The 13,376-nt window shown below is 37.4% G+C and overlaps 1 protein-coding gene across 1 annotated transcript; it reads left to right on the top strand.

Annotated features, from left to right (window-relative positions):
• Positions 1-1,275: 1,275 nt before the first annotated feature.
• Positions 1,276-11,157, top strand: adra1d (adrenoceptor alpha 1D). Its single transcript, XM_081361412.1, has 2 exons — positions 1,276-2,554; positions 9,719-11,157. Exons 1-2 carry the CDS (start codon positions 1,657-1,659, stop codon positions 10,270-10,272), a joined length of 1,452 nt encoding a protein of 483 aa, XP_081217538.1. The 5' UTR covers positions 1,276-1,656; the 3' UTR covers positions 10,273-11,157.
• Positions 11,158-13,376: the final 2,219 nt, after the last annotated feature.

Genomic DNA, 13,376 nt, shown 5'->3' on the forward strand with positions numbered 1-13,376 from the left:
GGGAGATTTGAAGAAAGACTGTTTGAGAAAAGAGAAAAGGTCAGAGGAATATCTCTGGAAAAAGAAGGGTTATGACCAGGCAAGAGCTTAAGGACCCGCGTTAATATTAGAAAAGCTTTCCAGCGGTGCGGGAAAGCCTGAAAACAGAGGGCCGATGTTGCATTATTTCTGCTCCATATGTGAGTTACATTGGTTCTGAAGTGTGTGCTGCTGGCAAATAACAATGAACTCTTGCTTGTAATTACTATACTGTGTCTTAATTTTTTGTTCTTTGTTGTTTGTTCGTCATCTTCGCTTTATTTTTCATGAAGCTTTATTTTGCTTAACTTCTGCTATGATAAAGAGACATTCACTCTTGCATTGAGTGTTTGTGCATTTTGGGAGAGGAGCAATGAAGGGAGGGGTGTGTTTGTATGGGTTGATTTCAAATATCAGTGTTCAACACTGATTCTCAGAGATCTCTTACTGCACCTTTAATGTGTATCCCAGTACTATTTTACAGAGTTTCTTTGAGTATAATCACTTCCTCCCAACTTGGCTCTTCAGTGTCACCTCAGCTTTTAGTGTGCATCTGTACCTACAGATGGCAGTTTGGCAGCTGCACAGAGTCACTGGGAATGTCATTGGCAATGCACAGAGCTTTGTTTTTACTCAAAAAGCTGTCATGAAAAGAAAAAAATGTTTTCTACCACACGTACAAAACATGTGTTGTTTACCTTTTATTGAGGATGGCATTCGCCAGAAATTCAAATGGAAAAGCGACATGTTGTACACAAGGGTTTTACACACAAATCTGAAATATTGCTTTAGTTTTGTTTTTCAATGTGATTTTAGTATGAATATCAGGAGACAGCGAGGCACGCTTTACTGACTGCTGCCTGTATATCAGTCGTTTTTTTATTGGACTTCAAGGACTGTAAAATAGTCATTTCTTGCAACTAAAAGAGAATGCTTACCATTTAAACAGTTTTTCAATAATGTAATTTAGGGTTTTTGGGGGATATAGGGATGAATTTCAGTAAACCTGCTTAAAAAAAACATATATATTGTGAAAAATGCTATACAACTAAATCTGACTTGACTGTTTACTCCCCATTACTGTTGCTGAATGATATTCTACTGATCCAAAGTATCATATAGCTAAATGCAAGCCGTCCTTCTCTGTGCCACAATAATACAGAACCCTCTAGTGGTCATATGAAGAAATGAAGCAAATGTGCGACGCGTCACCAAGTTCTCAGAGCTGGAGGAGGAGGAGACCTGGAGCACTGGGGTCCACAATGAGCCACTGTAATGCAGTTTGGAGTGGTCGCTGAGGATGCCACCAGAAGTTGCCTCTTCATAAGACCTGCAGTGCATCGGCACTATGGTTTTACAGACTTAGGAGCTTGTTAGTTGCTTGTTAGTTAATTCTACCTCACAGATTTGTTTTAAATAGTTCAAATGATATGTCAGGTTATGCCATCACACGAAAGTGTAGGTGTAACGAGATGTTTAACATGCAACATTTTATAAATAGGCTCACAAAGTAACGGATCCAGCTGAACAATCTGAAGACAACTTCCAACAGTAATGATGATGATGAAACTCACCATGAACCGACCAGCCAACACCATCGGACCAAGCCAGTAAAAGTCGTCTTTATGGAGTTTTAAAATGACATTTTCTAAACTGCTGAACGAGAGCAAGGATGAATTCAACATCAGCAACACCACCTGTGAGGGAATCGCCATCGACTCTCAAGTCATCGGTGTTGGAATCTTTCTTGCCATCTTCATTTTGGTGGCGATCGTGGGAAACATTTTGGTTATTCTCTCGGTCCTTTGCAACAAACATTTGCAGACGGTCACCAACTTCTTCATTGTGAACCTGGCCATAGCGGACCTTCTGCTGAGTATCATTGTCCTGCCGTTCTCTGCGTCTCTGGAGGTATTTGGATGCTGGGTGTTCGGTCGCGTTTTCTGCAACATCTGGGCAGCGGTGGATGTGCTCTGTTGCACGGCGTCTATTTTAAGTTTGTGCATTATATCCATAGACAGGTACATCGGGGTGAAATACTGTCTGAAATACCCCACTATCATGACTGAACGGAAAGCAGGTGTCATACTCGTGGTGGTCTGGGTTTCTTCAATGGTGATTTCTATCGGACCGCTTTTGGGATGGAAAGAACCTCCACCTTCTGATGAAAGCATCTGCAGCATCACGGAGGAACCGGGTTATGCTCTGTTCTCCTCCTTATTCTCTTTCTACCTACCGCTCATGGTGATTTTAGTAATGTACACTAGAGTATACATCGTGGCCCGCAGGACTACAAAAAGTTTGGAAGCGGGTGTGAAACGGGAGAGAGATAAATCAATGGATGTGGTGCTGAGGATACATTGCAGAAGCATTCCGGAGGATTCGAACTCGAAAACAAAAAATCACCCGTTCAGAAGTTCATTGTCCGTGAGACTCATGAAGTTCTCCAGGGAGAAGAAAGCTGCTAAAACCCTCGCCATCGTCGTAGGCATGTTCATTCTCTGCTGGCTACCGTTTTTCTTCGTCTTGCCTTTGGGTACGTATACGAGTTATTCTTTGTTTTTCAGAGACTACTTTGTGTTTTTATTTACAGAGCAACATTTGAAAACCTCTTGCTTTACAATTTGTTTAAAAGTAAAACCAAAGTAAATGACATGTCACTGCAACGAATAGAAATGATTATTGTGACAGTGTAAATGGATGTTATGACATCATCATTATTTGTGTACAAATTTATATTCAAACTTGCCACGAATCATAATGGAATTAAACAAAAATCCTCTAATAATCAAATACGATCCTACTGGATCAAATAAAATTGCAACAGTATTTTTGATTGTTTTGCTACTAGACAGTTAGCTAGGAGTTTTAAATTATATATATTAAAAAATCCCTTGTAATGTTTTTGCAGGAACATTCGATCTTGCTGAGAAATGTGTTTTCTAAATATACTTTTTTTGTTAGGCTATATTTTCCTATGAGACAATTAAATAGGAAACAAGATTGGTTCCAGAAGAAAGTTTATTAGAGAATCCTCTGTTTTTTGTTTATATATCTTTCGTTGTCTGTTTTATGTCTTTTGTAACTTAAAAAAAAAAAAAAAACACTTCAGCAAATAATTTTCTGCATCTGCCATACGTAAACAAATTACATAAGATGGTAGGCTATATGTGAGTTGATAATCGTATAGTTATTTAGCCTATGTTTTATGCATTGAAATGCATGTGAAATACACGTCTATTTCGATACTGTGTTCATATGTTAGCTACTCCTTGGCCAGGAAAACAAAAATGTGCGAAATGCGTAGCCTCATATAAAGCACACAAGAGCTGTTATCTGAATGTTAATTACTTGCGCTTTTCTTACTGACGAAAGCAGTTCCACGCATCACTTTTTCTATTACATTCACAGTTAATACGATTAAATTAGATGGTAGCCTGGATGTTTGCCCATGGCGTGGGGTTTTGATCAGGATTTGATAGCAGCTCAACCGGAGGGGAGATTTTGTTGATTTCTACACTTGATGTGCTGTCTTTTCAATGTGCAACGATCTTTGTTTTGGAGAACATTATGTTCCGTGGGATTCAAGTCTACTTAATGGTGCATGTTGGATGTATATGGATTGGATAGCTAGATAGATAGCTAGATAGATAGATAGATAGATAGATAGATAGATAGATAGATAGATAGATAGATAGATAGATAGATAGATAGATAGATAGATAGATAGATAGATAGATAGATAGATAGATAGATAGATAGATAGATAGATAGATAGATAGATAGAGTGCACATGCTGACCTGTAACTGTATGTTGTCAAAACAAAGCAAAGACCGAGGCTTGAGAGACTAATGCACAATGTTCCTTTATAAAGTTTATAAACTCCTTTTTATAAAGCAATGGTATGAAAAGTTCATTAAAATGTGCTTTGTTTTCTCTTGAATCATGCATGCAATCAGTCAATAACAGTTTCTTTGTGACAGTACATCTTACCTCATAATATTCCCTCACGCCTCTATTAGGGTTTTCATGTTCTCAAGCAGCCAAAAATGAGTTGTGGCTCATTTAATTATATTACCCATGATTTTACGGTATTAACACAACACAATAATCAAGTGCTCACAAAAAGCAGTACATCCAAAAGTTTCAAACGTTTTTCTATAAAACACACAATCATGTCAAAATGTTCCTGTCACCAAACCCCATGAAAAACAAAAAAGTTGTGCAATGCTTAAGTTATTAAGTTTTGCATCCCAGAACTGTACCTGAATCTTGCATAGAAAGAAAACAGAAAAGATGTTTGGGATATTCATAATGCACAGATGATTCATTTTTAAGAATGCTCAATCAAAGACCACCCATGGGAGACTGAAGGAAAGACATTAAATTCAGTGTTCCAGTCACGTAACCATTACTCAAGAATATGTCACAGAGGCCAAAAATGTGCTAGTAAAGGAAAAAAACAGTATTCCATTACATTAAAGGAATTTTGGCGTTGCTGACAGGCATGAAAATGGGTACGTCTTAAGTATATAAACAAACAAACAAATAGTAATGATTATGATGTTGACTGTTAATGATAATTTATTGGGATAATTAAAATTTAGGCTACATAAAAAAAAACATGGCTGGCATTTACATTCCCCACAATTTATTGGTTTCCCCCCAAACCAACCATCCCATCCATCTCCAGGGTATTCCAAAAGTGCGGTTTTTGACAGTCCCTGTTGGTATTCCACTCGCAGTCACTGTGGGGAAAAATAGGGCTGCAGTGGTTGATAACATCTCCTGGCAAGATATACATGTGGTACCGATGAAATTCTGGGATCAAGATGGTTTGGGAAGAGGAGCCTGACTTTATTCAGCCTGAGAAAATGAAGGAGGCTCTTTCACTCAGGTCCCTAACCTCTTTTTGCCCAACGCTCCACTGCCTTAATCACGGCTATTAACAAGTTGAGTTAAAGAGGGTGCTTTCGTTTTCCAAAGCCTCAGAAGCAGCCAGCCACCAGGACAGAGGAGGGACATGACATGGCTTAGATCCACACGTACACTGGAGAAGCACGAACTGTGAGTCGCTGCGTTAGAAATGAAGGGTTGAATGACGTTAGAGCTTGCTTCAGTGTCGAGGCATTTGGAATATTGTATTTTATTCTACTTATGGTATTATATATCATGGTTATAAAAAATGACATTTTAAAATTCTGATTGGTCATTCATCAGTCTGATATTTCCTAAAATCCCACGGTATATCAGTCCACTCATCCGGGTAACTGTAACCGGTGCTACTTTCACGTCTCTCTCGGCAGACTCATTCTGTCTTGTTTCATACAAAATTGACGCCATCTTGCATCTCAGTTGGTGAAAATGACCTCAGACCACTTCAGTTTTAACATTGCTGTGATATTGTTCATATTTTTCCTAGACCAATTGTGTTGTACATTGCAATGGACAATTTTTTTCGTGTTGGAAGTTTTAAGCTAATATACAGATAATATTAGGACATAATTTCAACCCAAATCAGTGTTTAATGTCCGTCTATTTTTGTGAGTAGCTGTGCAATGAGCGGGATAAGTACAAGCCTGTTAATAAACACCCCTCTGCTGCACTTATATAATTGTACTTTTGTGGCGCAAGTTTTTAAAATGACAGGCCCACCCTCTTAATGATGGTTATATTTTTGGCAACAGCATGTCCACACTGTTATTGTTGTGATGGATCAGGGGAATATTTTCCTTATGGCATATGTTTGTGCTGGACAGTGAAAGTCTTACTTCTGGTGACAAACAGAACCAGATGTTTTTGCTCTCCTATTTAAATATTTGAAAAAATATTTTTGAAATTACATAGGTAAATATTCTGTGACTGTTAAAAACATTGTCAGGTTTACTGATTTCAATTTTAAATGCAACACATTATTAATGTGTGTGTGTGTGTGTGTGTGTGTGTGTGTGTGTGTGTGTGTTGAGAGAGTATATTGAATATTTACAGTATACAGTATTTACAATGAATTGGCAATGTAAGATTATGCAACACTGCGAATTTCATTTCACTATGATTTTAATTTGTATTATTTGGCCATGAAGTTTCCTAAATCTCTTTAGACCATTTCTTTAGGAGATTGGCTGCTGTCCTAAAGAAAACTACAAACTACTTTCATGAAATGACAAGTACATATACCTTGACAGTTAAGGTCATTGCAAAACCTGCATTGCAAGGTTTATTGATTTCAATATGTAATTATTATAAACACCGTCATTATAGTAATTTGAGAGCATGTATATGTGAATAATCCAAAGGGCAACAAGTCCAGAGAATGAGCCTTTTTTTTCAGGTTACTTGTTTGTGTGTTATGTGATATATTTGCAATGAATTTTCTGGCAATGTAAGATTATGCATTTCACACTGACTTAAGTTTCACTTATACCATCTCATATAAGACTACTGTGATTGTGCTAGTGTCTCTGATTATAAACCTAAACAGAAAAATTGTAGTGTAGCTAAGTCATATTCATATCTGGGAAAAATGTTGCCTGCATGTCTGACTGTCAAAATGATCCTTTACCTTTTTGAACCAAGCTGTCATGTCAGCTTCTAATACATTTAATTCAAATTGACACAGAATGCAGCTTGAGAGGAACTTACACATGTAAGCAATAGCCATAGACCACATGAAAATATTTCTTCAGGTGATCAGTATAAGATGAGACAGCTTTAAGGTGTGGCTCCCTGCCAAAACACTATAGCTCAAGTGGCTCGTGCCAGGCAAATACAATGCTAGAAAGCAAATTCAAGACCACAAGAACACATTCAACCCTCTCAGCTTACAGCTTCAAATGAATTGCCTCTCTGACCACTGCATCATTATTAAAAATGTTCTTCACACTAAGGGAAAACAAATTATTTTTAGAACTGTTCACTGAAAGGTTCCTTGGAGGTTATTCTGTTACATCACTGTGAAAACCCCCTTTTGAATCCTTTATTTTTAAGAGTGTAAAGAACATAAATGTCAATTTGGTTGTTCGCTAACAAAGTGCCAACTAAACCCATTTCCTTCACTTATAATTAGGCCATCCGCATCCATAATTCAGAAATGTGTACACATCGTTCATTCATTTATTAATTAGTTTGGCTTACTGACCAGTAAGTGTCTACTTTAGTTTGGCTTGCTTTTCTAAATCCTTTTAGCAGAATTCCTCAGATGTTCCCCTAAAATCAGAACTAAAATAGTCAGAAGATCCACTCTTTCTGCAGTGGAAATATGGTTCCAGATTGCACCACAATAGGGGCTGCTACATTGTACATGATGCTCTGGCAAAAAAAAAAAAAAAAAAAAAAAAAAGGGAGTTTTCTCTCAGTAGCTACCAAACATCCTGCCTGGTGTATCTCGTAATCACTACAATTACCAAAAAGGAGCTTTCCAGGGAAAGCTTTCATCTCAAAATCCAAATTATGACCTTTACACAAGAGGGAGAGCAGCATATCTCTTTGTTCATCAAAAAATGTTTCAACAAGACTGCACTACTCCCAGTCCGTCCTTACTATCTATTCCCTCTGGTGCTATTTTTATACATATCCACTGACAGGGAGGGACTCTGACCTCTCGTGACACTGAAATGCATGGCATGGGCGATGACAACTGTTTTATGTGTGAGATAATCCAAAGGTAGCCTCCTCTCACTACCCGTTGGGGAAAAGCAAAGAACAGTGGGTTTCCAAAGAACAGTGCCTTAAAGAACCATTATTTTCTTAATGTAAATAACATTTTAATATTCTAAAGAGCCCTTTTCCAATATAAAGAACATTTTGTGCATTGGAAAGGTTCTGGATTTGTATGGAAGCTTGTTTCCGCCACAAAATAAAACATTTTAAAAGATAATTGCGACTTTTTATCTCACAATTGCGAGTTTACATCTCGCAATTCTGACTTTATTTCTCAGAATTGCAAGATATAAAGTCAGAATTGCGAGATATAAAGTCAGAATTGCGTGAAATAAAGTCGCAATTGCGTGTTATAAAGTCAGAATTGCGAGATATAAAGTCAGAATTGTGTGAAATAAAGTCGCAATTGCGCGTTATAAAGTCAGAATTGCGAGATATAAAGTCAGAATTGCATGTTATAAAGTCAGAATTCTGCCTTTTTTTATCACAATTGCGACTTTATATCACGCAATTCTGACTTTATAACACGCAATTGCGAGTTTATATCTCGCAATTCTGACATCTTTTCTCAGAATTGTGAGATATAAACTCACAATTGTGAGATATAAAGTCCAATTCTAAGGAAAAAAAAGACGGACTCTTTTGTTTTACCACAGAATAGTTTATCTCACAATTCTGACTTTATAACACGCAATTGCGACTTTATATCGTGCAATTCTGACTTTATACCTCCCAATTGCGACTTTATTTCTCAGAATTGCGACTTTATATCTCACAATTGTGACTTTATTTCTCAGAATTGTGACTTTATATCCCGCAAATGCGACTTTATATCTCGCAATTGCGACTTTATTTCTCAGAATTGCGACTTTATATCTCGCAATTGCGACTTTATACCTCCCAATTGCGACTTTATTTCTCAGAATTGTGACTTTATATCCCGCAATTGCGACTTTATACCTCCCAATTGCGACTTCATTTCTCAGAATTGCGACTTTATATCTCGCAATTGCGACCTTATTTCTCAGAATTGCAACTTTATTTCTCACAATTCTGACTTCATATCTCGCAATTCTGAGAAAAAAAGTCACAATTCTGACTTGATATATCGCAATTGTGAGAAAAAAAAGTCAGAATTGTGAGATAAAAAGTCACAATTATTATTATGTATTTATTATTCAGTGGCGGAAACAAGCTTCCATAGATTTGAAAGGTTCTTCCTGGAAATATCAATGCCAATAAAGTGCCTTTATTTTTAGAAGCTAGTTCATTTTGGAATGAACCATCAATTTAATGCATGATTCTGGTCTTATTGTGAACGATTCACTGGTGCATGTTACTCCAAAGCAAACTATTTGTCTTTGTAATCTTTAATCAAAATGCAACAACTTGCCTCCCCTGAAACTATTTTCTATTTCCACTGACGTCACGTTGGGTAACATTAACCAACAGGTAAAAAGCTATTTAGGCAATGTTTTATCAGACCTACATTTGGTCCACCCAATTTTCACATTCCAATCAATTCCCAATAGATAAAATCAAGTCTCGCCTTGCATTTGTTTTGTTAAATATATTTCGCTCAGAGATTACTGCAGAAAAATTGGTTGCAAGCAGCAGTTTATGTTGATTGTGATGACTAATGGGCTTGTGTGGCCAGTCTATCGATGTTAATAGTGCTTGTTTGGTTTGGAGGAGAATTTGGGAATGACATATTGGCATTGCTCCCACTCTGCAGACAGAAAAAAAAATAGAACTAGTTTCAAAAAGACTGTTAGAAGATATGCCATGTGCATTAGATTTCTTCAGTGAGCTGGAGGAAAAGAGCTATGTGCGAAGTATATAATCTGTCTGCTGGGTATAATTAGGCACACATGGTTTTAAACGGTGAACTTGCAGATTTGAACTTTTCAGCGCGTGGGAGGAGAATGGTAGCTTCAGGCTAAGTTGAGGCACGGCATTATTTCCCATGTAAATAATCTCTCTTGAGCCGACAACTAAATATTTCTCTACCTCTCTCTCTTTCTTTCTCTGCGTCCTCAGGATCTTTCTTCCCAGCTCTGAAGCCTTCTGAGACGGTGTTCAAAGTAATCTTCTGGCTGGGCTACTTCAACAGTTGCATTAACCCCGTAATCTACCCCTGCTCGAGCAAGGAATTCCAGCGCGCCTTCACCCGTCTTCTGCGCTGCCAATGCCAGCGACGGCGCCGCGTCCTGCGCCGGTTCTACGATCAGCGTTGGAGAACAGCCATGCGGGGACCCCGGAGGGACCCGCACAGAGACTACTGCTCTGGATTACCCTTTCACGAGCAGTGCGGTAACTCTTTATATTCCTGCCAGAGCAAAAGCCGGCCTCTAAGTCTGAAGGGCTGGAGCTTTTTCACCCCTTTACAGAAGTCCTCCTTCCAGCTGAAGGAGAAAATGAACAACCTTTCCAATAAGATCAAGAATGGTACGGGGAAGAGTAGCACGTCTCCTCTGGCCCGGACAGAGATCGACACGGTGTCAATGGGGATTTATAATGACTGTGCCGATCAGAGCGGCTACCAGATCTACGACCTCACAGAGTGCTACGGCCTGAAGGAAACAGACATCTAAACGAAGACTGAGCTTACTGTCTGTTTTCTCAGAGCTCTGACCCAATGCCAGCTCTTTTTTAAATCTATCATTTTTTTCCCCTCAAAGACTAGTAGTACTCTTGTTGTGTCTATCGACACCGTTGAGAAGCAAATCTGAGGAAAAATTACATTGTGTGTTAAAGGAGATTAATGCATTTCCATATGGATAATTTAAAAATATTACTTTAAAAGTGGTAAAAGTACACTGAATGGAAATATGAAAAAAAAAAAAAAAAAAAAACCTTATCTGCACTGGACCAGAATGAAAAGACTCATAGCTGCTGGGTGTCTGTATACTGTGTTGTCCATGTGGCCTTTGAGAAACAGTCAAACAGTTTCAAACACTCTGATGACCAGCAACTATTTACAATAAGTGATTGTTACAATTACTTTGACCGGTTGTCCATTAAGTGTGAATGGAGAATATATTTAACTGTGATACTGAGACTGTTGAAACCATGATACTGATTCCTTTTGACATAATGATTCACCGTGATTCGCAGATTACTGTGGAATTCACTTTTAAATGATTCGAAATTGATTTAGAGGTACATGCCATTAAATGTGAGGCACAATTTGTAATTGAAATAGATTTTGTGCAGATGTTTTTAGTATTTCAGAGGGTAGTTGAATACTATGTGCTATTCATGCTATTCTTATTTCAACCATGAGATTTTCAGTCATCTCTAAAAGGACCAATAGTACAAAAAAAAAAATCATAATTAATGGACTACAACTCAATTATTTTGTGTGTTGTTGATAAAAGTTTTGGGATTCTTTGTAATGCTGATGTGACGACGTCTTTCAGTGTCAAACATAATAAAGTATAAAAGTATAAAACACAATAAATCTGAAAAGAGCATGCAGTTGATCTCATATTTGATGAATCCTAAGAATAATGAAATTGTTTTGTTCAAACGACTATGCCCATAAAAAAAATCACAAGTCATATAACTTTAATAATGTTATTCCTGCACAGACATGAGATTATATTCAAATCAATTTGAGACTCTTGCTTTATTCCAGAGAATAAATAAAAAAATGATAAGAAGTAATATTTAAGATTCCAAACCATCTCTAGGCAAAGGCTATGTTCAGACTGCAGACAAATCAGATTGTAGAGTTGTGTGTCCAGATATAAGCAACCTATCTGCATGGTTTGATCACTTGCAATTAATAGTGTGGACAGTATGCCTGAACAATGTGGTACAATTTGGTAACCACATGTGACGAGACTTTCAAAATGGACGCAGGAAAAATTAAAGTGCATAATTTTTCTCTCCAAATAAGCACCCCTTCGAGTCGCAGTGCATAACCTGGAGACTGGTAGAAAAGTATTTGAATATATGAATACTTCTGGCATTTCCGTCACCAGTAATGATTTTGTCGTTGTATGATGCCTTAAGAGTGACGCAAAGGAACATTTGAAATCTGATTCAAACAACCAGAGCATCCAGACTGAGATGTTTCAGTAAAAATCTGATTGGAATCGGATTTCAAACCACCTCCAAATGTGAAATCCGAAGAAAAGAAAAAAAGAAGAAAAAAAGTTGTTGTTTTTTTGTTTGTTTTTTTTTTGCTGTCCAGACTTTCAAAAACTCATCTGGATAAGATCTGAATATGCAAAAAAATAGATTTTTGCTGGTCGTCTGAACATAGCCTAGGTCGCTGCTCAAATAAACAAATGCCTGACTCCTTTGTACAAAGGGTCAGATGTTCTTGCTTCAAATGAAGCATACAAAGCTCTTTGGAACATTATCAAATCATGCCAGAGAACATGATTATTAAGTTTTACAAACATTGTGGAGTACATGCTGCTCAAGTGCTGCTGACATTTAAGCAACAAAAGGACATTCCAAAACATTTTGAAACTCATTGCTTGTCTCTAGAAGGGATTTCAACAATATGACATGCTGTGCTCCAAATTTAGTAGGAACCAAATCTGCAATCACAACTACATTATCATTGCCCATCAACATTTCCCATCAACTGATTTATTGCTATATTGGCTTACTCCCCCCCAAAAAAGATGGCCAGTAGAGGTCGCTGTGAAAAAAAAGGCAAATTCCTACAAATTTTACAACACTGAATCATTTCACATTATGCATAATTATAAAATTGACAAGCATGTGGGTGTGAAAATGACTCGTGAGTATTACATAATATAAGTGCAAACTTACTTTTTTGAAAAACGGATTCCTTTTCCATTTAAGATGTCTGAGAACTTACTGAAGAGTAAATCAGTGTAAGTCCCTGTCCTCCCCTGTTTCCTGTGGATTACTGAAGACTAACATCAACATGCATAACAGTTCTTAATGGGTTCCTTCAGCTAAGCACTTGTATGTTTTGACTTGTCACATAAATGTTTTTACGTAAGCTTCATTTCACTGTCATTCGCTAAGCAGTGCCATAAAAGTCTAAAAAGAAGAGCGCTGCAGTGAATGGCCGGGCAAAGAGTTAACGGAACAATACATTTAGCTTCATTTAAAGAACATAGCATGATGCTAAATGTTTTCCAGAGATGAGTTCCATTATTAATATTATATTATATAAATTTTTGAGAACCCCCATCACCCCCCAGCTCCTTTATCTTTGCTTACCTCATTAGTGAAGCAGGCAGACCAGCTGGTGCCATTTCTTTGTGCAGCATGTCATTTCATAAGAGTTATATCAAGAAAATGTGATCACGACTATACGATTTAATTTCCATCATTTTTATTATTTGTTCTCATACATATTTTAGCAATGACTCTGATGTTCTACAGGTCACTGGTTCAAATCTGTGACAGGGCAGGATGTGTCACATGCCTTCGGAGTGTTTCTTTTGACAGGCACTCTATGTACAGGGTACGTGTACTGTAACTTCTCTCTCAAATGCCAAAAAACCTTCTGTTCTTGGTTGTTCCTCGTTGTGTTTATTATCATACTGTCATATTTTGTTAAACATACCAGAACTTTTTCTGCAAAGGACATAATGTGAATTTAAAATGTGTTCTTAACCATTTTAGAATTCAACTGTAACAGCCTGTACCACAGAATGCTCACAATTCTGCCATTATTCAAAGTACTTTTTGTAACCAAAAG

The sequence above is a fragment of the Scardinius erythrophthalmus genome (assembly GCF_964197995.2).
Source record: "Scardinius erythrophthalmus genome assembly, chromosome: 3".
In the NCBI taxonomy this organism is placed as follows: Eukaryota; Metazoa; Chordata; class Actinopteri; order Cypriniformes; family Leuciscidae; genus Scardinius; species Scardinius erythrophthalmus.